The following is a 25,473-nucleotide window of genomic DNA, read 5'->3' as shown; positions in this document are numbered from 1 at the left end:
AAGTCTCGAATCATAAAACACGACTTGCTGTCTTCTTTATTCTGTGCTCTTTTTTTCTCTCTCTCCATCTCTTCTTGTCTACTGTATTTGTATTATCCCATTATGGTGGCAACAACAGAAGGATCATTGCCATCGCCATCATCATCACCTAGTCGTAGCAGCAGCTTTTTCACAACAACCAGCTCACATGATGATTCCACGGTCTTAACTGGTGGTGGTGGTGGGGCTATAACATCACCCAATCATAAAGATTATGGTACTCTCGCCAACAATGATGAGCTTGAATCTGCCAATCCTTCTTCTCCACAAGCCAATATGGGTGCTTTGCAAGCTGATCGGCCTGGCTATGGCACTTGTTCAATTCTCAGCTCATCCATGAATTTGGTAAATGCCATGATGGGATCTGGTATCATTGGTTTGCCACTTGCCCTGTACCTTTGTGGTTTTTGGGCTGGTATAGCAATGTCCATCACCATTGCTGGGTTGACATGCATGGCAATGCATCTACTAGTCCTTTCGGGTGTGCGCTCCGGTCAATACACGCTCGCTGATCTTTGTCGCGTAAGTCTACTCGGTCGCCATGGTGGCCAAGCCATCAACTTGATGCTCGTTTTTCATACCGCTGGTACAGCTGTGTCATATTACATATGCAAGTATAAACATCATCTTATCAACCGAACGAGGAGGCATATTGATTGACCATAAAAAGATAACCTATACAGTGCTTGGTGATATGCTTCCACAGCTATTAGGAGGTTGGCTTCCATGGTTCGCGGATCGACATATAGCCGTTGTTTGTTTCGGCTTACTATTTGTGAGTTGTTTTTTTCAAGATGGGTAGTAGTAGCGGGGATGACAACAAATATCATTGTGCATGTGGTTTTCTAAACATCTTGGTGTAGAGTTTGCCTCTTTGTTTACCACGCTCGGTCGCACCGCTTGCAAAATGGTCCACGATTGGTGTGTTGCTCTTGCCTTTGGTTATTATTGGTGTCGCTATCCGATTGCCTGCATACTATACACCATTTGACATTGTATGGCTCAACCCATCCCTTGATCAAGTGTTCAAAGGCTTGGCTATTATGGGCTTGTCGTATGGTTGTTCGCAAAACGTCTTTGGTGTCTTTTTAAGCCAACGAGATCAACGCCCTTCACAGTTTCTTAAGGCTGATGTATTATCCATAAGCATCGGTTTTATGCTCAATATGACATTTGCAATCTTTGGCTATTTTTGTTTTGCTGGAGGCGATACCGCCATCAATGCCAACGTTCTTTTAAATTTTCCTGCCAATGATAGCATCATCAACTTGGTTCGATTAACCCTTGCAGTTTTCATCGCATTGACGATACCGTAAGTAATACCTGGTATTGATGTAGTCATGCTGCTGACAATGTTTATCATTAGGCTGGCTCTTCACCCTTGTCGTGAATCATTGCAAAAGATGCTTGGCCACAATACCGAGGGACGACTTCCAACAACAAGGCAACATTGTATCGTAACGCTCTCAATGTTTTGCGTTGTGCTGTGTCTAGGAGCTACCTTGACCGAGCTTGGTACCGTATTTGCCATCATTGGCGGTGTTTCCACCACTGCAATAGGTAGCGTATACATACAACAATGCTAACGTGTATTGAAACCCCCTTAACCTCTTCTTGCACTTTAGGGTTCTTGCTGCCTGGAGCAGCGTATGTGCGTATTTTCTTACCCGAGCTGCTGTGTGGTGAACTTTTCAAATCCCCAGCTGATCAAAAAGTGGTGGGCTCATGGCCTTTGATGTTTGGTGCATTTACCTTAGTTCTTATTAGTATGCCAATCATGTACTTTGCTATATTAGATGCGGTATTATAAAAAAAAGTCGATGATCTTTGTCACTGTAAATGAAGTATTCATGCAACGTACGCAGAGTCAACTTGTGGATTGGCTATGAAAGATACGTGCTGCATATGAATGATCAGCATGTTACATACGCCCGTGCATAATTTGACGGTGATCGCAGCTCTATTCAAGGAAAGAAGTGATAGGTGAAACAAAATACATACGTCTATAAATAATTGGCAGTATGCATTAAAGCGTTATGTACTGCTAGGATAAACCACCACTATGTGAGGATGCAAGCTTTCAGCTACAAGGCAAAAAAGTTACATTGGACATTTTGGCACATGTGGTTGAGTTTATTGGTGATTCATCATAACGGGTCAAAAGGTATAACTAGAAGAGCATGTAATGCGATAGCCCTGCTATATGCAATCTCCCAGCAGCCTTGGAAAGTGAGCAACATTTTGGCTCGTTAACATTGGGCGGTCTCGATCAGTCTGTGCATTGTGAACAAAGGGGTAAGAATAATAATGGTTTCTTTGTTTACTACGGGCATCCTTTTCTTTCTCATTCATTCTTCTTTTCTCTTTCTTTATACGTCCATGTTTTCAAAAATGATGCTTACATTGATTATGTCGCTCATGGCATTGTTGGCATATGCTCAATCGGTTACGGTCACGTATCACTACAACGGATTCGAAAACCAGGAGGATCTTCCAGCGAATACATGTTCAGAAATGACGTTTCAAGACAACCCACCCACGCGTATCAGCACAATGGGATCATCTATTGAAGTTTATCATGACCTGCAATGTCAAACCCCACCCTTTATACGAGGCAAGGATGTTGCTCTTGATGGTAGCCCTGTTGGTGCTATACGTTGTTTCCTTTAATACATAATTATGGTTTATTGAAAGAGGAGGATAATAAAAAGTGGTAAATCGGATGATAGATTTAAGGAGTCAATAAGGGTATTTTTGTCGCCAAAGGCGCCATATCGGTGGTCGTGGTGAGATTGCAAATTGGTGTCTTTCCCCAGCCATAGCACAAGCATAAGCGATCCTTGTTGTTTGAAAGCACGGCATCCGCATCACGATTCAAAAAAAGATGCACACTCTCATCTTGTTCATTGATTAAAGCCTTGACAATCACTGCATATTCCTTGTTGTCATCTTGGATGTCACGCACACTAAATCCATGCACCTCGGATAGCGAACGCCAATGAATGGTTTCAGGATGTTGAAATGATACTTTGATGAATTGCATAGATACTCCATTCTTGATCTGAACGCGTTGTACCACAGCTTTCTCTATTCGTGGACTTGAAGAAGTTGTATTGTCACCACGTCGAACATGTGTAGCAGCGATGGCAAGTCGACGACCCACTGTGGCAAGACCTCTTGCACCGAGATGAACAAAGTCGTCATTGTCGGTATCCATGGCAGCCACAGCTTGGCAATGTGGATAAGTATCAAAGAGATGCTGTTGTTGAAATCGGATATGGGACCAGCTGTTGTCAGGGACACTGGTGCTGATCAATCGACCAAGTTGTATACAAGCAATGGGAACCTCGGGTGCAATGTCGGCCCGCATCCTATCGAACAATTGGCGTGTCTTGTCGGCATAACTGTATATCACATCACCTCCTGCCATGCCTTCAGTTTCACCTTGAAACCATAAGATCCCTGCCACAGCACCACCTACTTTCTCGATACGTGCCATCATAGCCCCATAAAGACTATCCTCGCCATTTTCAAGCCATTGATCCATGGATGTACCACCATGTGCACTTGCAACGAGTCCCACTGGTACCTGATCATTCTCTTGCTGATATCTTGCTGCAAATGGTAATCCCAAGGAAGCTCCTCGTATATCCACAAGACTTGGATCGCGCACTGTTGGATCAGGAAGACGATGGTGCACTGAACGAGGCGATTGACTCAATCGATGGGTTGGATCAGCTGCAACGGCCCATGTTTCATTCGATTGGAAGAGGTGAACGCTGGGAATGGGGTCGTGTAAAAGTGGTTGCTGAGTGACAAGGTCATGCATAAAACCAAACCCACGCATGTTGCTCTGCCCAGCCATGACCCAAATGTCGCTAACATAGATATGATGAGCATCGTCGACCGTGTAGGGACCACCCGTTTGCAAGGTGAGTGAAGTGCCATTAGCACATTGAACGGTTGCAGAGTTTGAATGGAGATCGCGTTGAAGGACCTGGAAGCTGACGACACGGCGATAGAGAGGCATTGGCAAAGTGAAAGGATGGCAAAATGCCTTATTTGGATTCAGGGCGGGGAAAGTAAGGAAAAGGAAAAACCGCCAGTAAGCTTGTCCAACATGACACGCAGCAAACTAAATAATGATGATCCGCCAAAGTGGCATCTGAAGCAGCAACAGCAGCAGTCAAATACAAACATGTCACTTAGCACAACAATTTACACAACCTCTATACAACATCCACAATCGAGTAATAAAAGCCTCAATTTAATACTATCTCCATTGGCTGTCTTGATGCATCATCCATTACTACTACTGCTGCCGATTGTCTTTGAATAGCTGTACGACATGGATGCAGCCATGCATGCTATTAATTTCGGGGATGATATCCGTTGACTATTTTTTATCCTTTACCTCTTTGTTCGCGCTTCCTTTCTTTTTCTTTTACTTGTACTTCTTCCACAAATACCACATGTCAGACGATCACGATGATCTTGCCGAACGCATTGCAGCAGCAAGGCGAGAAGCTGAATTACTTAAGGACCGCATTAAACAACGTCGAGATGCCCTTGCCGATACAACACGTAATGATCATCACGTTATCATTCTCCTTTGACCTGATTGACTTATACAACCTCATTACAGTGAAAGAAATGGCAAAAGATATCCCACCGATTCCTCGACTTGTGATGAAAGTACGACGACAACTACGCGGCCATCTTCAAAAGATTTATGCGATGCATTGGGCTGACGACGCACAACACCTTGTTTCAGCATCCCAAGACGGCAGACTTATGGTGTGGAATGCATACACAACCAACAAGTTGTATGCCATCCCACTTCGCTCTTCTTGGGTGATGACATGTGCCTATTCACCATCCGGCCGCTTCGTTGCCTGTGGTGGCCTTGACAACCTTTGTTCAGTATACAACATTAGCACACGACAAGGACCTAGTCGCCCTGCACGTGAACTAATGGGGCATCAAGGTTATCTTACATGCTGCCGATTTCTGGATGATACCAAAATCGTGAGCTCTGGAGGAGATCATACTTGTATTTTATGGGACGTGGATGCAGGTGTTCGATTAACATCTTTTGAGGATCATCAAAGCGACGTTATGAGCGTGTCTCTTTCATCCCAGAACCCCAACATCTTTGTCTCTGGTTCTTGCGACACACAGGCCAAGGTCTGGGACATTCGTTCAGGGCAGTGTACACAAACATTTGTGGGTCACGAATCGGACATCAACTCTTTGCAGTAAGTTTTCCCCCATTCAAATCCTCTTCCATACACTGCTTTGGATCTTTCGGGAGTTTAGCTAATGATCATGATGGTGGTGGATATAGATTTTTTCCCGATGGACTCGCATTTGCAACAGCCTCAGACGACGCCAGCTGTCGCTTATTCGATCTTAGAGCTGATAGCGAGCTTAATTGCTTTGCAAATGAAGATCTTTTGCACACTGTCACCTCCGTTGATTTTTCCATCTCAGGCAGACTACTTTTTGCAGGCTACGACGATTACAGCGTAAGAGTTTGGGATAGCCTAAAGGGTGAACAAGTTGGTACCCTCTCTGGTCACGATAATAGAGTCTCTTGCATTGGTGTCGCAAAAGACGGCATGGCCTTTTGTTCAGGCAGCTGGGATAGTCATCTCAAGGTAAAGTGGGATAGTAGTAATAATATGCATGCATCGAATCTCTCATGACACAAACATCATACATAGGTCTGGGCTTAGATACCCCATTCACCCAACATTACCTTTTTCCTGGTGAAGAAGCACACATATCTATTATTGTCATCTATTGCATATTTACACGCCGTCCCTTTCTCCGGTTTTGTATTACAAATCTCTCTTTTTGATACACTTTGCACCCTCTTTCTTTGACGGTTTCACGTGATTGTATTAGAATCATTCTCCCAACATCCTTCCTTGCATCTTTTATTCATGAACGCCCTATTGATAAATCAACCATCACATTAAATCATATGGTGGTAGCCTTTATGTAATCCCAAAGGACCCCTGGATGAAGGAAAGCTGACTAGAAACATGACCCTGGTCAATGCGGGAAACGTGGTTCAGGTCCCAAGCTTATTCTACCATGTTACACGCCGCCAATTGATGCTCTAAATTGATGTGACAGACCCATATCGGCTCTCGTGCAAATGTCAATGTGGGGATTGAGCTCATTCACAATGCACTCGGATGCATGCTTATAACAATCAACCTCTAGTTATATATATTCGTGAATGAAATGGATCATGATAGTTACCATAAGAGGGGAATAAGCTAAACCTTAAAAAAGAAAGCATTATGGGATATCTTAAAGCAAGCCCAGAACATGACTGATCGTTGATGAGCCAATTATTGTGATGCGGGGAATGACTATAGGAGAAAGCGTGATAGATCATTATCATTCCACCTCTTAACAACAACACAAATAACCCTTTGGGAGACATTCAAGAGATCTACTAACCCAGCCAAGCATGTATTCAATCATCTCCAGGTTACACGGCTATCGACACGTGGTTGATTGCGCACTGACCAAACAATCAAACTAGAAATAACAACAACAATGAAGGCAGGATAAATTATGTAATGTTGAATACAATGATTATATACACAATGCTATCTAATTATATGACAAGCTATGGATTAAATTGGTTGAACAGACGAGATAGGTACCGACAAGCGATCTTCAAGCAGCGCTGCTTGAACCGAAAAACTGGAACATTCCACACGTTGCATGTCGTCATCCACCAGGGTATACTTTTTGTGCATGTATTCCTTAGCATACATTTTCTGGGTCATGAAGTTGCAAAAGATTTCCAGCATCCTGCATGCAAGATCCACTCGCTGTGAGCAATGTATTGGCCACACCTTCATCTCCATGGTTTTCATGCTTCAAGACATTGATGGCATGTCCCACAATCAGCAATCCAGGGGGTCGACTTCCACCTACGCTATCCAAGACTTGAGCAATATCCTTAAGCTTTCCCCAAATGACGCGTTGATCAGGGCAACTTGCTCGTTCAACAATAGCACAAGGAACATCCGATGGGTATTTTTGTGTGGCGATTAAACTTTCTGTCAAAGCATTCAATCGATGGATCGCCATAAGAAAGACATCGGTGCGATGTGGATCAAAGGTAGGTAAGGGTGCTGGTGAATTTCTTGCGCCTGTACCAGTGGTCACCAAAAATTGAGATGCAACCGAGCGGTGAGTAAGAGGGATGCCAGTTAGCAGTGGTGCAGCCACAGAGGATGAAATCCCGGGAATGATGTCGGTTGTGTAGCCATGTTTGCGGAAGAATAATGCCTCTTCACCACCACGTCCAAATAAAAATGGATCTACAATGAGCCACATTAGTCGTTGTATCCTTGTTTTTCCTTCCCTCTTTTATACCAACATACCTCCTTGTTTGAGTCGTACCACATTTTTGCCTTGTTTCAATGCTTCAAGTGCCATAGCGTTGAATTCTTGTTGTGCTGCATCGGCGTTGCCAGGAAATTTGCGAGCGATCTTAAGATCACACTTGACCAAAGCAATCACTTCGGCTGGAACAATCTTGTCTGCAAGTACGAGATCGGCATTTTGGATAGCTTTGTGGGCTGCCATTGTCAACAAATCGGGATCACCAGGACCAGCTCCTACCAATGTGATGGTTCCAGTACGTGTTGCTGTTGATGTTGTGGTGGTGGTGATGTTGGCTGGTGTTGGTGGTGCGCCTAATGATGCAATTCTACCAGCAGTGCCAAGACTCTCATACCCTTCATCTTGATGATACGCCTCCAATAAATCCTCCATATCACGATCCGATAGCTGTGCTAATCGATCCATGCTCCAATATTCACAAATTTGAGCCAACCATTTCATCCGACGACTGCTGGCTGCTGCACTTGGATCCGATTCACGTACTTTTTGTCGTAACAATCCCACACGTCGCACAGCATCACCAAGATTGGGTGGTAAAGAAGATGTGATATGACGGCGGATCCTATTGGAGAGCTTGGATGCTTGCCCATTGGTCGATACTGCCACTTGGAGAGATTGATCCCGATACGTCGAAGTCATGAAGAAATCACACAGGTCGTTGTTATCAGTTACGTTGACAGGTACACGTAGAGAACGACAAGCCTTGGCAATAGTCTCGGCAGCGTTACGATCGGACATGCATACGAACACCAGATCGTGTTGATCAATGAGGTCGTCATGGCAATGTTCACCCAACCAGGAGACTTGTTGATGCTCGATACGATAAAGAAGTTCTGTGCACATGGTATCTTGAACGCCAACAAGCGAAACAGCAGCATCGGCTTCGAGCAAAGTAAGCACCCGACTGGCGGCAATGGCATTGTTACCCACTACAAGGGCACGTTTTGTTTTGCATTGGAAGGCGACCATAAGCGAGGCACCACCTTGAGGATGAGGGACTCTCGGTGCAGGATACATGATGCGATTTGATGAAAAGGGAATAAAAGAGTGAATGACTTGAGACAGGCTGACAACAAACTTTTATAATGGATGAGATTGATAGACGTGCTCGGGCGTAGATATGATTGGCTGTTGAAGACGCAATGCTGTTCCTACTCTTGCATTATCATCACCCCCCACTGAGATAAGAACCCCGCTCGATAGAATATAGCCATATCATTCAAATGTGATATTCATTCCTTATCCTTATCACAAAACAAACAAGATAGTAAATCCCACTTACTTGATTATGCATTATCTGAAAACTTTATTATAAAACAGATTTGATGGCACCCAAAGCGAGTTTGATCAATGGAATACAAGGTACAAAGGAGAGCCATAGTAATAAAAAGCTTGGAGTCGGCTCCTTCATGACAATTGGTAGCTCAGCATCGCATTCTCCAGGAAATTTACCATGCTCATAAAAGTGCGCCATCAATTGATCCTTCTCCACATAACGATCGAACATCCACTGTGCAAACGCATCATCCTCCTTGGGAAGATCACTGATCTTGAACCGCCGAATATGGACATGGATTTGCTTGGGGTATCGATAAGCACTAAAGATGCTTGGGATCGTGTAGACATCCTCGGGATTCTCATTGGCCTTGACACCTTCGTAACCAATAGTCAAATCATATAACCATTCAGGATTGTCACCCAACGTCTCCGTGCATAATTTCAAACCAGTTGAACGAGGCAGGAGTGTAAAACGATTGTCTTGCTGTGTAAGGGTGGGCCATGTTTTGTGCGTGTGAGTGCGAAGGATCACCATCACCACCAATGTACCATCATCATCATCCCACCCTTCCATACCATATCCATCTTTTTGGCATAATCGCTTGATCGTTTCCTTGTACTCTCGGAGATCACTGTGCCTTCAGGGAACAACAAGAGCCACATGGGGTTGTTTGCTTCTCTTGATCGAGTAAGGTTGTTCACAATCGTATCCTTGTCTGCTGCCAGCTTCCTTTTGAGAAAAATGAACTCAAAAAACGTCATGACCTAAAAAGGAGAAAAGGACATGTCAGCTGCATGTCGCGTGAAAGACCAACAACCATCTTTTACCCTACAGAAACAAAGAACATGATATTAATACACAATGACAGCCAATTCCATTGTTCCTTAACCACTTACGAACCGAAAACCGGCAATCGTTTGAGACTATCCTTAAGAATGATCTTGAGCGAACCTTGCGCCTTGGCAAAATAGGCGAGACACCAAATGTAAATCCAATCGGCATAGATCTAGAGACATCCAAGCATGAACATCCTTCTCCCTTCCATATATCCTTCTCCCCCATTACCTGATGATTGGCAATCACAATAGCCCTTTTCGGCATCGATAACCCGATCGTTTTATCTTGTTTATCCTTTTGTAGCATTGGTTCGGTGTCAGTGTTGCAACTCGGGTCGATATTGAGCACAAAGCTTGCTGGGCAAAAGGTGTCGATAAGGAACATGAGCGTGAGACCCCAGATGGACATGACGAGATTTATGAATTGGTAGTATGCTTGTTGGGAGATGGGCCATAGGACAAGTGCCAAGTATTGCCACACATAAACAGAGCAGCCTTGTATGAAAACGAGCCCATTGACGAAGACGAGGCTACCAATGGCCTTTGGTGACCAATAGCCATTCATAGTAATATATAGAGAGGGTAAGTGGTGGTGGTTGTGGAGGTGGAGGAGAAGGTGTAGAGTAGAGCGGGAAAGAGAAGTGCTGCTTCTATTCTAGTTACCATGCACCACGACCTATTCCACATGTGACGGTGGCAACATAGCCTGTTTCTCCTGGAGCATCATCCCCCATTGCATCTAACGATCCCCATCCATCCTGCATCCGGTGCTTCACGTGGTGATTACACATACGCATTATTCTCTTGCCCATATTCCATCATCTCTATTATATACAACCCTTCACCATCTACGTCGATCCTTGTGGTTATGCTCCCTCCTTTTTATTACAATCCATCCATATTCCATCATCTCCTCTGGTGACAGTTTAAAGAGAAAATACATGTTCAAATTTAGCATCTTGTCGTATTGTGTAACCTATCTCGAACAAGCTTCATTCAGATCGCTGTCATTGTGGAACCTTGCATAGCACTACTAAGAAAAGATACAACATTATATCACTAGAAGTTCTATAATGTGAATAAGGGACATCTTTATAAAAGCATCCATATGGGAGCAAGTGAGATTGTTTATATGAGGATATATCAAGGGCAATACAGGCAATTAAAATAGATTGGTGTTGTGGACGGCGGGAGATGACTATTATTTCTTAAGCTCGGTTTCCAGGATCTCCTTTTCTGCCTCTGGCAAGTGGTGTTGGCACAACTCCATAAAGTTATTGACATTGTGAGCAGAGCAATTGCGGAAGAAGTCTAACAAGTAGGCACGCATATCGGTTTGGTAGATTGGATCGTTCTTGAGTTCTTCATTGTTCTCTTCATCATCGTCTTCGGTACCAGCAAGCATCTCTATAGACATTTTGTGTGTAAGTAGGATGCATCCATATCAATGGGGGGGGGGAAAAACTGATGCTTACCGGAAAGGAATTCAAAGTCGGCTTTGCTGAGCTGGCCACCATCCTCGCTGTCAGATATGTAGGCTCCTTCGTTGTCCTACAATGAAAATTATCAACATTGAATGCAACTCACACCCCATGTTCTATATATCCTCTCTTACTTCTTCATTGAAGAATTCGGCACCAGTAGCACTAGCATTGGCAAGATCGCCCACTAACAATCGAATGATCTTGGCGTGAAGAGGAATAGCGGTATATTGTTCAGGTCCTGTATCCACAAATGATTAATCACCATGCATGGGTGAAATGCACGCTTGCACTACTTACTGTTCTTAGCCTTGGAACGTGTCACAATGCCACCATTTGGATCAGCAATGATATCACCACGAACGGTCAAGCTTTGTAAACGAGGATCGGTAATCAAATACACCTTGGACAAGGCAATGGCACTTAACAAAGAGACAGAGTGTGTGTGTTAGCTAAACCGGTATTAGTCCCAAAAAAACCATTAATGCGTACCTGACTTTGAGCGAATAGTAGCCGGAGAAGGAATCAAAGTAGTCGCACCACATTTGCATCAAAATCTCGAGACCGCCCTTGCCATTGACAGTTGTGTTGCACAAGAATTGATACACAGTATCTTGTTGCTGAATGATCAAATGAGCAAACACCATGACGAGAGACTACGTTCATTTGCATTCGATAAGTAACAATATTCAAAGAGAAAATAAACTTGTAGCATCACTTTACCTGTACAAATGGCTGGTAATCGGTGGATTGCAAACGAGCAAGAACGGCATTGAGCAACTCAGGGAGAACACCAGCGATATTGTTGCCAGCCTTTTGAATCAATGTAATGATCAAGTCGCCGACAAAGAGAGATTGTGAAGGAGTAGATGATTGAAGCAACTTGGCCACAAAGTGAATAACATAATCCAATCCTGATTTTCCACTTGCATCGTGCCATTGAATAATGTGATCGCAATCCTTGGAAATATACTGCTTCAAGCACTCTTGAACGCTCTAATCAATCCAAATAAGCATGCTTTCCCATAATGATGATAAGCAATACAATAGACATTACCTGCAAGATATCCTCATCGGTCGAATTCCAGCCAAGCTCCATAACGATAGGGAACATTTGTTCAGTGAACTCGTTGGGCAATGGTGATTTGGCGTATCGAATCATGGCTGTCAAGAGATCCACGGCAGACTAAAAGCGCATTTGATTGAGATCCAAGACATCCATAAGTCCCAAGCATTCACTTACTGCCATCACCACAGGCTGATTAGACACGGTCTTGAACACGCTGTCAAGGAAGGGCAAACAACGTCCGTAAAGAGCTGGTGCATAATGTTCATTCTTGGCGAATCCTTCCACAGCGTCAAGGATGTAGCTGGCAATGATTGAATCGGTAGGGAAGCGTTTCCATGTGTTGAGAACAGCTGGAGTCAAGATGTGTTCGTATTGAGCGGTGACTTCGGGCTTGATCTTAATGACAGCACACAACGACTGTAACAATAGCATCAGCGTTTCTTCAGTGGCATCTGGTAACAATTGGCACACGCATTCCATAATGTTGACTTGGTAAGGAGCGGCATATTCAACATCCAATTGTCGGCAATAGCTATATCCAACATACGTCAATCACCATTTGAGAAACCTCCATGCGCATATATAGATCCTTACTTGTTGAGAGCGCGAAGTGCAGATACCTTCAAAGGAATACTGCCATCAGGGGTTTGAAGTGCTTCCACTGCAACACGGACATAATTGCTGGCCAATTCAGGAGGAAGAATTTCCACAAGCTCGGATGCGATCACAAATGCACGACCCTGAAGGAAGGGGAAACCTATTCAAGATGAGCACGCATCCATTAGATATTAGCTTCGCAAGTAAACTAGACTTTTCCCTTACCGTTGGCTCTCATGCTATCCATGATCACGTGGTCAAATAAGCTCTTGATATCAAATTGCACATTGCGCTTTTCATCCTTCATGCCAAGAATAATGTCATCAGCGGAACGGCCCACAGCGCAAAGAGAGGCTTCTTGGATCTTCCACCTAATCCCCAATATGAATACCATTTCTCATGTTTTCCATTGATCCTACATACCAGTTGTTATCACCTGCAGCACGAGCAGCATTAGATTCATTGATATGGCGTTGAACGGCGGTTTGGAGTGCAGCAGCAAATGGATCGGGGAAAGCATCTTGCAAAGACTATGACCATAGCAACAAGGTTAATATCAAACGACCTTTTTCCTCATATGAATGGATCCTTACAGCAAGCAAATCCCAACATGCGACGCGAGCTGAATAAGCGTAAGTGTAATCGTCCTCATCAGCAATGTACTGATTCACGTCGTTCAACCAGATCTCTTCCTGCTCTTGGGTGATTTGCAAATAGACGATGATGATGTACAACATTTGCTCGAATAGCTGAGTGGGTGCACGGTTGTTGACAAAAAGATGCCTGACAGTCTTTTTCATGCAAGTTGCCAACATGAAATCAAAGATCGAGTAAAGGAAGACCTGGAAGCCGATTTCACTACCATCCGAATCCTGGAAACTCTCACCAACACCATCCGATTCAAGCACCATCTCGGTCACATAGCGATCCTTCAAGCTGCACAAATCGTTCCAAACAGGCTCGAGGAATTGAGGCAATGATTCGAGGATAAAGGACGAGAATTCCTTGCTGAGGTTACCGATACACTAAGAGAACAATACAACGATGAGCTACTTTATCGTTCAAATAGGCACGCATATGATCTCTTTACCTTGAGTACTTCCATCTTGAGACCATACTCAGCTGTAGCTTTCTCGGCATCGCCTTGGACATGATGAGAGAGAATGGTATGAAAAGCTTGCATCCATTGGGGCAAGATGGGTGCCATGAACTGATCGACGGCTTGTGGATTATCATCCCGCATGGTTTGAAGCATTTGAGTGCAGCTATCGAAGATGCTGACAGCACGACCACGTGTACGGAAAGAATATAACTATGCAGTAGGTTAATCCTTGTCTCTTTTTGCATCCATGGCATTCCATTCACTTACATTATCCGAAGTCATAATTCGATAAAGCTCAGGCACAAGAACAGGTCCAATTTGAGGAAGTTGTTGAATGCTGATATCACGCTTGACCATTTCGAGAAGCACACGCATAGCACCATGGACACTATCAGCGCTGTTTGCTTTGAGATAGCTCAAGATAATATCCAAGAGGTTGGGCCAATCTTCGGGGAAATCATCATGGGCGATCTTGGAAACAACATAGGCGCTCACCACACGAATCTTGGACTCGGGATCAGCAAGGCCTTGCACAATGATTTCACGCACAGCATTCTTGCACTAATGCAATAGATACAAGTTAAAAGACCAAGATCTATATACGTATAAATATGACTTATAAACCTACCTCGGGCAAAGGCTCAGGTCCTTGGAATGTTTCCTCGTTTCGAGAAGACCAGTGAGTAGTGACATACGTCTTGAGAGTAACAGCTGCCAAGTAAAGACAACAATAGTGGGTTAAGGTTGATCAGAAGCTCTTTGGAAATAGAATCACACTGAATTGAAAGCAATAAAAAAGGATATTTGACGTTGAGGAATGCTAATGTCCTGAGACACTGTGAGACGAGCGAGACTAACGGGGAACTCTGCAACAAGCGTTAATACTGTAATCGTCCACAAAGCTTGTTGTAAATTACCAGGGGAAGAAGAGGCAAATTCCTTCAATCGCTGTTCGGCAGCCGAGCGAATGGTACCGTCAGGATTGCCAACGTTGAGCAATGTCTCATAGACTGCTTGATCCATAGTGTCTTCCGAATGGGTAGGGAAAAAGAAAGACCACGCGCAACTTCGCGAACCCAAAAAAATCTGTTGTCGAATCTCGCGTCTCCGGCTCAGTTACTGATAAAAGACAACCACCATAAAAGTGATCACTCTCCCCTATCATCATGTGTGCTTGATTGATGCACCCAACCCATTATCTACCATGATAACATCTAAAAGTACAACGAGGCTCATAGTAGTAATGTCGCGTGTTAAAGATCTTTTCGTTACTGCTGCTGCTGCATGACGTTGTTAAACCAACACCTAATATGACCTTATATACTTTTCGGCAGCTTCCCGCTAATCACTTTAGATCGTCTTACATTAGTATCGAGGACCAACAATTTATGAATTATGAAAAATGCTATAAGGCTAATCCCAAATTGTGCGCAATACCGTATCCTGTCGGCATGGTAATCCTCATTAAACAAATCCAGCACGTTTCCATGGTAACCATTTTTCTCAAAGATGGAGTAGAAGCTTATGGTCTTTTGAAGCATGAGGCGATGGAGTGACATTAATAGGATGGCACAAGTGACGTTCACAGTAGTCAGCAGCAGCTTGCCACTACACCAATCATCCATATCATGAACCTTAAGAGATCAATAAACAAGCTTGTGTTATTGGATGGACTTTCTCAAATGACTACATTACAAGTTGATGCTAGTGTGATTAATGATGAGGGATTGTTGTCATGCAGGACATTTTGTGCAACATGGCGCACAATCAAAATGGGTCATTGTTTTCTTATGCCCAATCTCCTTGAAGCGGTGAACCTGGATTTTGGCTCTTTTCAATCTCAAGCTCATCAAATACTGATTTGTCTACGCCAACATGTTCGATATGCTCTTCATCTTTCTTTTCCATTTCCTTAAGCTCTTTACCCGCCTTGCCTAGCTCCTTTTCGACGTTTTTACTTGCACCAATCAACATCAGCTCGCAATCCTTGTAGTTGAGAAATTCAGTAGTTTCCATTTGGATAAAGCGTCGGTCGGCAAAAGCTTCCATTAGCTCTTTAGGAAAATCAGCCTTTTGCTTTGAGCTGAGACCAGCACTAGGCGGCGATGATTTCTCAGGGTTCTATCAAATACAAGGTGAGATAATCATCATCATGCGGCATGTAATTTTGTCATCTTACCTTTACAGCCATGATGATGCTCGCTTTCTCTTCAATGTTGAAAGCTTCCTGAACCTCATGTGGCTTGTCAGGCAATGTTAACATGTATGCTAGGTGCGAATGGCCATTATGGGTGGCGATTTCATATACACCTTCACCCTAATACAAAAAGTTAGTACACATTCAAATCCAGAACATGAATTTCATGCAAACCTACCATGGGCCTTGAAGGATGCACAGTACGCTCTCCTCTCGTTTTGGTCTCATAGGAATGTTCTTTGAATGCATCTGTCAAATCTTTGGAAGCCTCAGCTACAAACCCCCAATAGCGTGAATGATGTTCTGGATCGGGCAACTTTTTTCTTCCAAGGACGATCAATGTTGGCTGCCGCTTTGGTTTACAAGAATGCCAATTTGGTTTCAACACCATATAGACCTTTTGAACATCTGATGCGCTTTCTACTTCGTCCGAATCAACCTTCGCATAACAAAAAAGAAGTTGTTGAGAATGAGCGACGTATACGAAGATGCACCTCTGGATTTACCTTGGGTCGATACAAGAAGAAGATGTGACCTTTCTCTAGTACTTTGACACCTGCAGATTCATCCTTGACAGCCTTTTCATCTTTGTCATGTTCACCCTTTTGCACTTTGGCGGGTGGTTCTTCCTTTGCTGTATCTTCCTTTGTCTCGTTGGTACGTTTCTTTGGAGCCATAATGTGGTGTGTGTATATAATAAAGCAAGAAGCGATAGTAAACGCAATATGATTGCATTCGCTATATACGCTTGCATGGGATCCCATTTATGCAAGGGTGTCTCAGACACTCGCCGTTGCGCATGATGTATTACTGCAAAATCCGACTCGATTATGCAACTCTTACGAGGACATTTCGCATCTCATATAATACATCCACATTACTCAAATTCAGATAGCATTTATCGGGTTCGATCCAAAAAATGCAAGTCCCACAAATGCTTTTGTATCACCCTTACCTCCAAATCACTATCTTCAATCGATGCATACGTGTAAATGACAGTCTATGGATGGTTCGGATGACTGGGATTGGATAAATGTGTATCCGATGCAGATCGCCTTCCGGGAAAGCTAATGTTAATGACGTGATGATGATGGTGATGGGCTGGGTTGGGAGACAATGGGACGTGTATAATAAATGAATTGGGCACAAGATCTTTGTATCATCGTGCGGATCAATGATTGTTGATTGTTGACGTATTTTATTGTCGCATCGATAAGCAATGGACCGGGGAAAAGGATGTTTTGTTGGGCTATCATCAAAACACGCTCATCTCCGATGTTCCCTTTTGCTGGGAAACTGCTGGCTTTTTCGGGTCGAGCTAAGGGATGGCTCGGAAATTAGGATATGATTGCATGATATCAAGTATGTATTGTGGATGAAAAGTAGATATACTCTTTATTTGTTATTATCATAAAGGTGATTTGAAAGCAATGGCAATGACAAAGATGAAACGATAGGTGGTGATGGTGTGAAAAGTGGGGACATGCAGCATACATCACAACCCCTACCCGCATATCGGAAAAGGAAACTGGGCATCTTGCAAAAGGGCTGTTGGGTTGATTAGGCCTCAGCCATTTATTCCCTCTTTCTTTGATACAACACACCACTTTTTTTCCCTCTCTCTCTCAAGTCATCACCATGGTCCTCGCCAATCGTCTCTCTGCATGGAGCAAGTTGCAACAACATTACGACCAAGAAGGTCAACACCTTGTCATGAAGGACATGTTCAACCAAGATCCCCAACGCTTTGAAAAGTATTCGCGTCAGTTTTCAGGCAACAACGCGTCAATCATGCTTGATTTCTCCAAGAACCGTATCAATGATACCACTCTTTCGTTGCTATTGGAACTTGCCAAGGAAGCCAAGGTTGAGGAGATGCGTAACAAGATGTTCAGTGGTGAGCATATCAACTTTACCGAGGATCGTGCTGTATTGCATGTCGCTTTGCGTAACTTGAGCGATAAGCCCATTTATGACAATGGTGAAGATGTCATGCCTGAAGTACGTGAAGTGCTCGCACACATGAAGGAGTTCTCTGAATCGGTGCGTTCAGGTGCATGGAAAGGCTATACCGGCAAAGCTATCACTGATGTCGTCAACATTGGTATTGGTGGCTCTGACCTGGGTCCTGTTATGGTTACCGAAGCTCTCAAGCCATATAGCAAGGATGGTCTTCGTGTGCATTTTGTGTCCAACATTGATGGTACTCACTTGGCTGAAGTGATCAAGCATGCCAATCCCGAGACTACTTTGTTCATTGTGGCCAGCAAGACATTCACTACGCAAGAGACGATCACCAATGCTACCTCTGCTAAGGATTGGTTCCTTTCATCAGCAAAGGATGTAAGTATTTGTATGTGTGTGTGTGAACAACAAGGGATTGTTTTACTCATGTGCATTTCTAATTCAGGTTGCACACGTGGCCAAACATTTTGTGGCACTCTCCACCAACACCCAAGCCGTGAGTGCATTTGGTATCGACCCCAAGAACATGTTCAAGTTTTGGGATTGGGTTGGTGGTCGTTACTCGCTCTGGTCCGCTATTGGTCTTTCAATTGCTATCTACATTGGCTTTGACAACTTTGAAGAATTATTGCGTGGTGCCCATGAGATGGATCAACACTTTTTGAATACACCTTTGGAGAACAACATCCCCGTATTGCTTGCTGTCCTTGGTGTTTGGTATAACAACTTTTTTGGTGCCGAGAGTGAAGCCATTCTTCCATACGACCAATACATGCATCGATTCCCTGCTTATTTCCAACAAGGTGATATGGAATCCAATGGAAAGTACGTGTCTCGCTCAGGTGAACGAGTGGAAACTTCGACTGGTCCCATCATCTGGGGTGAGCCTGGTACCAATGGTCAACACGCTTTCTATCAGCTCATCCATCAAGGCACCAAATTGATCCCTTGCGACTTTTTGGCTCCCGTGGAAACCCACAATCCCCTTGGCAACCATCACGACATTTTGCTTTCCAACTTTTTCGCTCAAACGGAAGCATTGATGGTGGGAAAGACTGAAGAACAAGTTCGTGCTGAAATGGGTCCAAATGCAGATGCAAACATTGTACCCCATCGTATCTTTTTGGGTAACAAGCCTACAAACTCGATCATGTTCCAGATCCTCAACCCCGCTACTCTTGGTGCATTGATTGCCATGTACGAACACAAGATCTTCACTCAAGGTATCATTTGGGATATCAACTCCTTCGATCAATGGGGTGTTGAACTTGGCAAACAACTCGCAAAGGCTATTCTTCCCGAACTCGGTCAAGCTGGTCAAGTCACCTCTCACGATGCCTCTACCAATGGTCTTATCAATTATTACAAGTCTCACAAGAAGAACTAAGCAAATTCCATATCATCATCTTGAATTCAACATCGCACACATCATCTAGTATCTCGCATGAAACACAAATCACATTTATAAAGCATGATTGTTTTAAAGGACTATATACGCAATGGGGAGGGGGTCATTTATTGATGTTGCATTTGTTGCTGAGTTAAGCTTTGAAGTTTCTGAAGCAAATCACCAACCGAGAGATTGGGAGCTGAAGTAGTAGGTATAGATGTCATGGGTTGCTGTTGTGGTTGTGCTGGTGGATATGCTGGTGAAGAAACATGTTGTGGCTGGGATGAAGGGAATGTAGTGGGAATTTGTTGATTAAATGTAGCAGGTGAAGGAGCCGTCATGCTGGCATTGGGTTGTGAAAACGATGTTCCCAAGGCTGATCCCAAGAGCTGCTGTAACTGTGATAAGGACACTGCTGGGTTTGGTGGTTGTGCCATGGGTTGTGAAGCGTATGCTGGATTTCCCGAAATCGGTACAGGTGCTTGTGGTGGTGGTGGCTGTTGTTGCTGTTGCTGTTGTTGTTGTGTTGATGGTTGCACCATGTTCTTTAATAAACCAATGACAGAGGCCAAAGTATTTGGGTCAAGATTGGATATTGCTTGTGCTTGAGTGGATGGTGGTTGTTGTGGCTGCTGTTGTTGCTGTTGTTGCATTAGTAATTGCTGTGCTTGATATGCGGCTTGAGCTGTAGATGTGGCGGGAGGCATGGATTGTGGCTGTTCATTAGCCTGTGATCGTTCAATAACTGCAATGGCTTCATCCACCGAAACGCTATCATATTCTATACAAGGATAATGAGCAAGCTGATGATAAAACAATATGAGCAAAACCTTACCATCAAAACGATAGCTATTGGCACCCGTTGTATTCCGCTCAAAGACCTGAAGATATAATTTACGCATGGATTCCTTTCCTTGATCAAGAACAACTAGAGCCTTGACACCTTGTAAAATGAGTTGCTTCACAATTTCCTCACGTGAAACCTGACCATATTGAACATAAAGGGTATGTGTAGTGATACGTCGAATGGCAAAAGAAGATTCCACATAGTTCACAAAACCCTGATCCATATGTCCATAAGCAAGCACTTGTATCATTGGAGCATCACGATTTTGTAATATAGATAATGGATCATTTCGAGCAACGGGTGAAGGATGACGCTGATGCTGTTGACGAGCCATTACACCCTTTGGTTTCCCACGTCCACCACCACGCATGCCTTGCCGACCACCACGCTTTCCACGATATCCATTATTCTCATATAAAGAAGGTTGTTGTTGTTGCTGTTGCTGTTGTTGTTGTTGTTGATTGCTGTAATTCTCTCTATATCCCCCATTCCACATTGAGTAATCTGTAGGATCATATTCTGGCACCTGTTGTTGTTGTTGTTGCTGTGAAGGTTGTTGCATAGAATAAGGTTGAAAATGTCCAGCACCTCTCATACGACCACCCCTTCCTCGAGACGCAGGTGCATTACCACCACCACCCCGTGAAGAGAATTTGTTGCCTGCACGAAATGGAACCTGTTGATGTTGTTGTGTCGAGTTCTCATAGCTTACAAATGGACGAGGATTGGCGGCTACATCGAGTTCTATTCGCATATATAGATACACACACGCATCAGCTATTTCTATTCCTAAAGACCTTTATAACTTAACCCCTTACCAATAACAGATCCTTTGATATTTGTGCCATTTTCTGCAAGAGCAGCTGTACATGAAGCTGGGGAATCAAATTGGATGTAGTCCATGCCATTGCCACCAAAATGACTTTCCACAATATTCCCATATTTGTTAAAGTGCTTAAGCACATCACGCCTCTTGGCTGTATGAGGAATACCTCGAACAAGTAAACGAGCCTCGGGCCATGCTTTCTTTGCAGCCTTCTTTGGCTTGAATCCAGCTTTGCCGCCCTTTCGAGCATTGACAGCGCTATCTTTTGCCTCATGTTTGCGCTTTGAAAGCATCTCATATTCATCAAATTCATCCAGGATTTCAGCACGCTTGGTTGTTCCCGCAGCAGCAGCAGCACCACCTTGCTGGTCGTTGTCGGTATGTTTAGGTGTATCAGAGGTGGTAGAAGTAGTAGAAGTAGTAGTAGCAGTACTCTGCTGGGGAGATTTGGGTTGACTCTGTGGTTTCTTTTCCAATGTAGGTGTCGGATTGCTGGCAAACAATGCAGCCAAAAAGTCATCCACAACATTTGACTGTGCTTTGTTAACTGCAGGTGTATCAGCCATTGTCAATTCACAAAAGAGATGAAAAGGAAAAAGGATGAGAATCACTGGTCTACTCTTTAGTAAAGAGAAAGGGAGAGCTGGGCTACACAACCCAGACGTAAAAAAATTAGTTGTTGGTGTCACATGCCGGTGTTGCTGCGACGGCAACGGCTGCCATGGCAATCGGGGTGTTCATTGTTAGTTTTTTCCATCCCAAAATTATAAACCATCGTCGTCATTCTCCATCCCTCATATAATTGTAAGCCCTTGTCATCTGTATTCATCATGGCTATCATGTGATTGGATCATGTGTGGATCGAACACTGTGACTCAACGCATTGTTATTAAAATAACGAGTTGTTTGTCTCGTGAAAGAGAGCACCACGTAGCTCATGGCAAACGCAAGGAGTAGAACGTAATGCATTGTCATATAAAAATGGCTTTAGAAAGAAGGGGAGAACGCATCTACAAAAACAACATCACACATTGTGAAAGCTTTCCATATTCGAAATCATAATTAAGGATTCAAAGAGCATTTAGATATGTGATTTATTCTGTTGATTGACTACTTGGGAAGGTGGAGATTGTTAGCTTAGAAGCGTTATATGATATGGTAAAGATAGATATCCCGCCCCATGGTGCTGCTTTTAGGTATATGGTACATAGAAAAAAGGGAAAAGATGATGCATATGCTGCTGCGTGTGTATATATAGTAGTAGTATGTGCATGTGTCGGTCAAATCTTCAGGTCAGGGCACGCCCGTGAGCTGTAATTTGTTCAATGTTGAGCGGGATAAGTAGTAATTTCATGCGATCGAAGCACTTTTTCAACAAGGAATGCGACGCGTTGTCCATATTTCGATCCTCGTAACGAAACCATATGCCGCTTGATCAGACGACACATTTTGACTTGGTCATTGGTCTCCGTATGGTTGATCAGCCATTGTACCACATAATTGCCATATTGGTCAGACGCCATGTCGATCAATGGTTCTCGTCGACGTTGACCACTTGTTAGCACCTTATCCATAAAGCGTCCAAGGAAAACTGGACCACCAGCACGTAAAGCCTTTTCCACCACCTTGGATGCAAATTGATCCATGCTCAAAGTTGCTGCATGTTCAAGTACCGCTTCAAAAGCACGCTCCCGATCACGGCTATCTTGTGCTTGCTCAAGTACATGTTGAATAACCCAATTGCCCCACTGGCCTTTGGCAATAGTGACAACGTTTGTGAGCACTTCTTCGATAACGGGTCGTTTGCCGGCATCTTCTTTAAGGTTCTCAAAGATGTGCTGGATCACCAAACTGCCAGTCTCGTCCAATGCAACTTGAGTCCATCGTCCTTGGATAGCCTTATTAACATGCTCCATAACGGCGGGTGGATTGGGAATAGTCCATTGCATCTCAAAGACCTTTTGCCAAATGTGACAAGCGTGCTTGTGTGTGATTGTATCTTGGATGTTCTCGAAGAGCTCGCATACCATATCGGCTTTCATCTGTTCATCGGAACAGCAATCAAATGCCTATATCCAAAAATATCTATTAGCATGATAACATGGGAAACACATGTATGTGTTACGTACCTTTTGAAGCACATGGCAACCAAATTGTTGGCATGTCAGTGCTACGACTCGTCCTTGCATAGTTGCGATCAACGCAGTTACTTGATCAATGGTGCCCACTTCAAGGAGACGCTGCACTAGGAAATTTCCAAATCGGCTGGTCATGAGGGGATACGCTTGAGGCAAGATTGCTTCAAAAATAGCTTGCTTTTGCTCCTCAGTGACGCACTTTAATTTTTGTTGCAGAAACAGGGATGCTTGTTGGTCACCACGCTGGATAATCTTGTCCACCATGGCCTAATATCGTTATTATTAGCACACTGCAGCATTTTGTTTCAATCCAATATGTGTGTGGATTTACCTCCCAATCGACTTGGGCATTCTTGTCAAGATGACGGCGATATTCAGCATTAAGAATACCTTGCTGTTGACGAGATTGGCTTGGTTTCTATGGATACGTATTGTATGAGTATTAAAAGATACATGTAAATGAAGATGTTACTTACCTCGGAAGGACGTCGACGAGTGTTGGTTTTAGGCAACTGCTCCGAAATGATCGTTTTCCTAAATGTTATTGCTATTAATGACCCTGAATCAAGAGAAACGAGTAGATCACTTACTTTTCAGTCATTTGTTGAAGCTTGATAGTTTGTGTATCGTAGAGTCTATTGGCAACCGCTAATTGCTGCTTAATGTTGCGCACCTCGAGTTCTTTGGCTGACAGACATGATTGTAGACTCCACACTTGATGGCATTTCTATCATGCGGTCCGTTTTAGAAAGACGCGTTGCACTTGTAACACACTCGTGCTATACCTTGTCCAAATCGGTTTGTGTTGCTTTCAACGAGTCGACAAGCTGGTGAATCACCCCAATGGCATTCTGCAAGTGATGTCCAACATGGTCAGGAGACATGGTCGCCAACGAGGTTGCAGTAATTGACAGGAGCGTGGAAATGGTGCGGTGTAATGTTGGCGACGAAGAGAATGCCAGCTTATCCTCGTCATCCAGTACATTGCCAACCAGGTGTTCAAAGTCGTTGTTGGTAAAGAGAGGGTCGTCTCGCCAAAATTTAGACACGGATGCATCCTTTGAAGAATAAATCAATACAAGATGTTATACATTATACCTCCATGACAGCTGTTGTATACCTACCCTACTACAGTGTGGCGAATGAATGTCGCTTGTATAAGGCTCAAAGTAATCCTTCAAGGTTTCCTTGGGTGATGGAGTGCCTGAGGAAGAACCAAGATCGGTGACATGACCGGGATATAGAACAGGTGGTGTAGGAAGACGTGTTGTCAAGCGACCATAGTAATCATTTTGATCGATGGTTATTCGAGAAGAATCATGCAACATGTTGCTGGTTGTGTTGATGGGATTCCACTTGGAAGTTGACAGCATTGAAGAAAAAAAGACAACAGGTCAAAAGAGAAAGAAAATGAAGGATTTAAATAGAGGAAGAGAGAGCGAGAGAGAGAGAGAGAGACAATTAGCAGCAAGATAATTGGGATGTAATGTGACAATGCATCACTGTATCGGATTAGGCGACACCCGCATCATCCACGCTGCTCATACGCATTGTCCCTCATTATCTTTCTAAAAGCAAGGTGCATTGTTGTTGCCTTCTGCACAGATCAACAATCGTATAACAATGGGGGGCTGTGGATAAAACACCCTATATCAGCCAATTGCGTCTACGAGAACAAGCTTTTGTCTATATACCCCTTTTTTCCCCTCCTTACAAGAACAACAGCTTGGTGCTTAACTAGGTGCTTGTACAGCACGACCAGTTGCCGTGTATGGTAAACCCCGTCCAATTGACCCTGCCGATCACCATCGCATGAGTGTCACATACACAGACTCGATGACCCCGCATGCTGCACAATGCTCAAACAAGAGCTGTCGATTAATTTTTCTCCTCTCAGGCACACATCGATTCTCATCCAATGCTCCTTTCTTTAGGCAGGTGGGTGTCACAGCATATCTGACAATCCTTTTTACCCTCTCCTTGTCGCCTTGCCCTAAAAACATTGCTTCACCGGCATTGTGGTTATCGTTGCTCCTTTGATTGCACCAATAAGACACTGTGCTTATTGTACATGATGCATCTTTCTCTCTCTGTCCTAAGCTATCCACTTGGCCACCATGTCCTTGCCACTCCTTTTCTATCTCCTCAGTCAGCTCCACCACTCCTGCGACGCACATCCTCCCACACATCCAAAAAAAGGTATACCCATTTCTATTATTCAGCCCGTGCACGCATAGGCTCTTTTAATGTACCTCTATTAAAGCTACCTT

At 43.8% G+C, this 25,473-nt stretch overlaps 12 protein-coding genes across 12 annotated transcripts; 4 read left to right on the top strand and 8 right to left on the bottom strand.

Annotated features, from left to right (window-relative positions):
• Positions 1 to 102: 102 nt before the first annotated feature.
• Positions 103 to 1,849, top strand: O0I10_004698 (uncharacterized protein; the record flags this gene model as incomplete). Its single annotated transcript, XM_058484752.1, has 5 exons — positions 103 to 625; positions 723 to 814; positions 903 to 1,351; positions 1,406 to 1,599; positions 1,665 to 1,849. The coding sequence occupies 5 exons, from the start codon at positions 103 to 105 to the stop codon at positions 1,847 to 1,849; spliced, it is 1,443 nt and encodes a 480-aa protein (XP_058344629.1).
• A 569-nt stretch (positions 1,850 to 2,418) lies between these two features.
• O0I10_004697 (uncharacterized protein) lies at positions 2,419 to 2,709 on the top strand (the record flags this gene model as incomplete). The annotated part of the gene is made up of 1 exon (XM_058484751.1): positions 2,419 to 2,709. The coding sequence occupies one exon, from the start codon at positions 2,419 to 2,421 to the stop codon at positions 2,707 to 2,709; it is 291 nt and encodes a 96-aa protein (XP_058344628.1).
• Positions 2,710 to 2,770: 61 nt separating this feature from the next.
• On the bottom strand, positions 2,771 to 4,069 carry O0I10_004696 (uncharacterized protein; the record flags this gene model as incomplete). The annotated part of the gene is made up of 1 exon (XM_058484750.1): positions 2,771 to 4,069. One exon carries the CDS (start codon positions 4,067 to 4,069, stop codon positions 2,771 to 2,773), a length of 1,299 nt encoding a protein of 432 aa, XP_058344627.1.
• A 442-nt stretch (positions 4,070 to 4,511) lies between these two features.
• O0I10_004695 (uncharacterized protein) lies at positions 4,512 to 5,777 on the top strand (the record flags this gene model as incomplete). The annotated part of the gene is made up of 4 exons (XM_058484749.1): positions 4,512 to 4,623; positions 4,685 to 5,297; positions 5,387 to 5,699; positions 5,766 to 5,777. The coding sequence occupies 4 exons, from the start codon at positions 4,512 to 4,514 to the stop codon at positions 5,775 to 5,777; spliced, it is 1,050 nt and encodes a 349-aa protein (XP_058344626.1).
• A 1,051-nt stretch (positions 5,778 to 6,828) lies between these two features.
• On the bottom strand, positions 6,829 to 8,493 carry O0I10_004694 (uroporphyrinogen-III C-methyltransferase; the record flags this gene model as incomplete). Its single annotated transcript, XM_058484748.1, has 2 exons — positions 6,829 to 7,391; positions 7,455 to 8,493. The coding sequence occupies 2 exons, from the start codon at positions 8,491 to 8,493 to the stop codon at positions 6,829 to 6,831; spliced, it is 1,602 nt and encodes a 533-aa protein (XP_058344625.1).
• Positions 8,494 to 8,785: 292 nt separating this feature from the next.
• Positions 8,786 to 9,516, bottom strand: O0I10_004693 (uncharacterized protein; the record flags this gene model as incomplete). The annotated part of the gene is made up of 2 exons (XM_058484747.1): positions 8,786 to 9,238; positions 9,331 to 9,516. The coding sequence occupies 2 exons, from the start codon at positions 9,514 to 9,516 to the stop codon at positions 8,786 to 8,788; spliced, it is 639 nt and encodes a 212-aa protein (XP_058344624.1).
• Positions 9,517 to 9,647: 131 nt separating this feature from the next.
• On the bottom strand, positions 9,648 to 10,156 carry O0I10_004692 (uncharacterized protein; the record flags this gene model as incomplete). Its single annotated transcript, XM_058484746.1, has 2 exons — positions 9,648 to 9,761; positions 9,821 to 10,156. The coding sequence occupies 2 exons, from the start codon at positions 10,154 to 10,156 to the stop codon at positions 9,648 to 9,650; spliced, it is 450 nt and encodes a 149-aa protein (XP_058344623.1).
• Positions 10,157 to 10,792: 636 nt separating this feature from the next.
• O0I10_004691 (uncharacterized protein) lies at positions 10,793 to 14,863 on the bottom strand (the record flags this gene model as incomplete). Its single annotated transcript, XM_058484745.1, has 17 exons — positions 10,793 to 10,998; positions 11,067 to 11,142; positions 11,207 to 11,313; positions 11,373 to 11,494; positions 11,565 to 11,728; positions 11,796 to 12,068; positions 12,130 to 12,258; positions 12,316 to 12,673; positions 12,736 to 12,898; positions 12,964 to 13,109; positions 13,162 to 13,268; positions 13,332 to 13,763; positions 13,829 to 14,050; positions 14,108 to 14,401; positions 14,469 to 14,551; positions 14,650 to 14,706; positions 14,758 to 14,863. The coding sequence occupies 17 exons, from the start codon at positions 14,861 to 14,863 to the stop codon at positions 10,793 to 10,795; spliced, it is 3,045 nt and encodes a 1,014-aa protein (XP_058344622.1).
• Positions 14,864 to 15,628: 765 nt separating this feature from the next.
• On the bottom strand, positions 15,629 to 16,714 carry O0I10_004690 (uncharacterized protein; the record flags this gene model as incomplete). The annotated part of the gene is made up of 4 exons (XM_058484744.1): positions 15,629 to 15,961; positions 16,020 to 16,157; positions 16,216 to 16,476; positions 16,544 to 16,714. The coding sequence occupies 4 exons, from the start codon at positions 16,712 to 16,714 to the stop codon at positions 15,629 to 15,631; spliced, it is 903 nt and encodes a 300-aa protein (XP_058344621.1).
• Positions 16,715 to 17,675: 961 nt separating this feature from the next.
• On the top strand, positions 17,676 to 19,389 carry O0I10_004689 (uncharacterized protein; the record flags this gene model as incomplete). Its single annotated transcript, XM_058484743.1, has 2 exons — positions 17,676 to 18,380; positions 18,448 to 19,389. 2 exons carry the CDS (start codon positions 17,676 to 17,678, stop codon positions 19,387 to 19,389), a joined length of 1,647 nt encoding a protein of 548 aa, XP_058344620.1.
• A 128-nt stretch (positions 19,390 to 19,517) lies between these two features.
• O0I10_004688 (uncharacterized protein) lies at positions 19,518 to 21,631 on the bottom strand (the record flags this gene model as incomplete). Its single annotated transcript, XM_058484742.1, has 3 exons — positions 19,518 to 20,173; positions 20,228 to 20,983; positions 21,058 to 21,631. The coding sequence occupies 3 exons, from the start codon at positions 21,629 to 21,631 to the stop codon at positions 19,518 to 19,520; spliced, it is 1,986 nt and encodes a 661-aa protein (XP_058344619.1).
• Positions 21,632 to 22,387: 756 nt separating this feature from the next.
• Positions 22,388 to 24,576, bottom strand: O0I10_004687 (uncharacterized protein; the record flags this gene model as incomplete). The annotated part of the gene is made up of 7 exons (XM_058484741.1): positions 22,388 to 23,134; positions 23,195 to 23,470; positions 23,535 to 23,621; positions 23,680 to 23,737; positions 23,794 to 23,930; positions 23,989 to 24,261; positions 24,328 to 24,576. 7 exons carry the CDS (start codon positions 24,574 to 24,576, stop codon positions 22,388 to 22,390), a joined length of 1,827 nt encoding a protein of 608 aa, XP_058344618.1.
• Between the last annotated feature and the right edge of the window lie 897 nt (positions 24,577 to 25,473).

The sequence above is a fragment of the Lichtheimia ornata genome, assembly GCF_029851405.1.
Source record: "Lichtheimia ornata isolate CBS 291.66 chromosome Unknown scaffold00017, whole genome shotgun sequence".
Taxonomy (NCBI): Eukaryota; Fungi; Mucoromycota; class Mucoromycetes; order Mucorales; family Lichtheimiaceae; genus Lichtheimia; species Lichtheimia ornata.
This window is presented reverse-complemented; position numbering and strand designations above follow the sequence as displayed.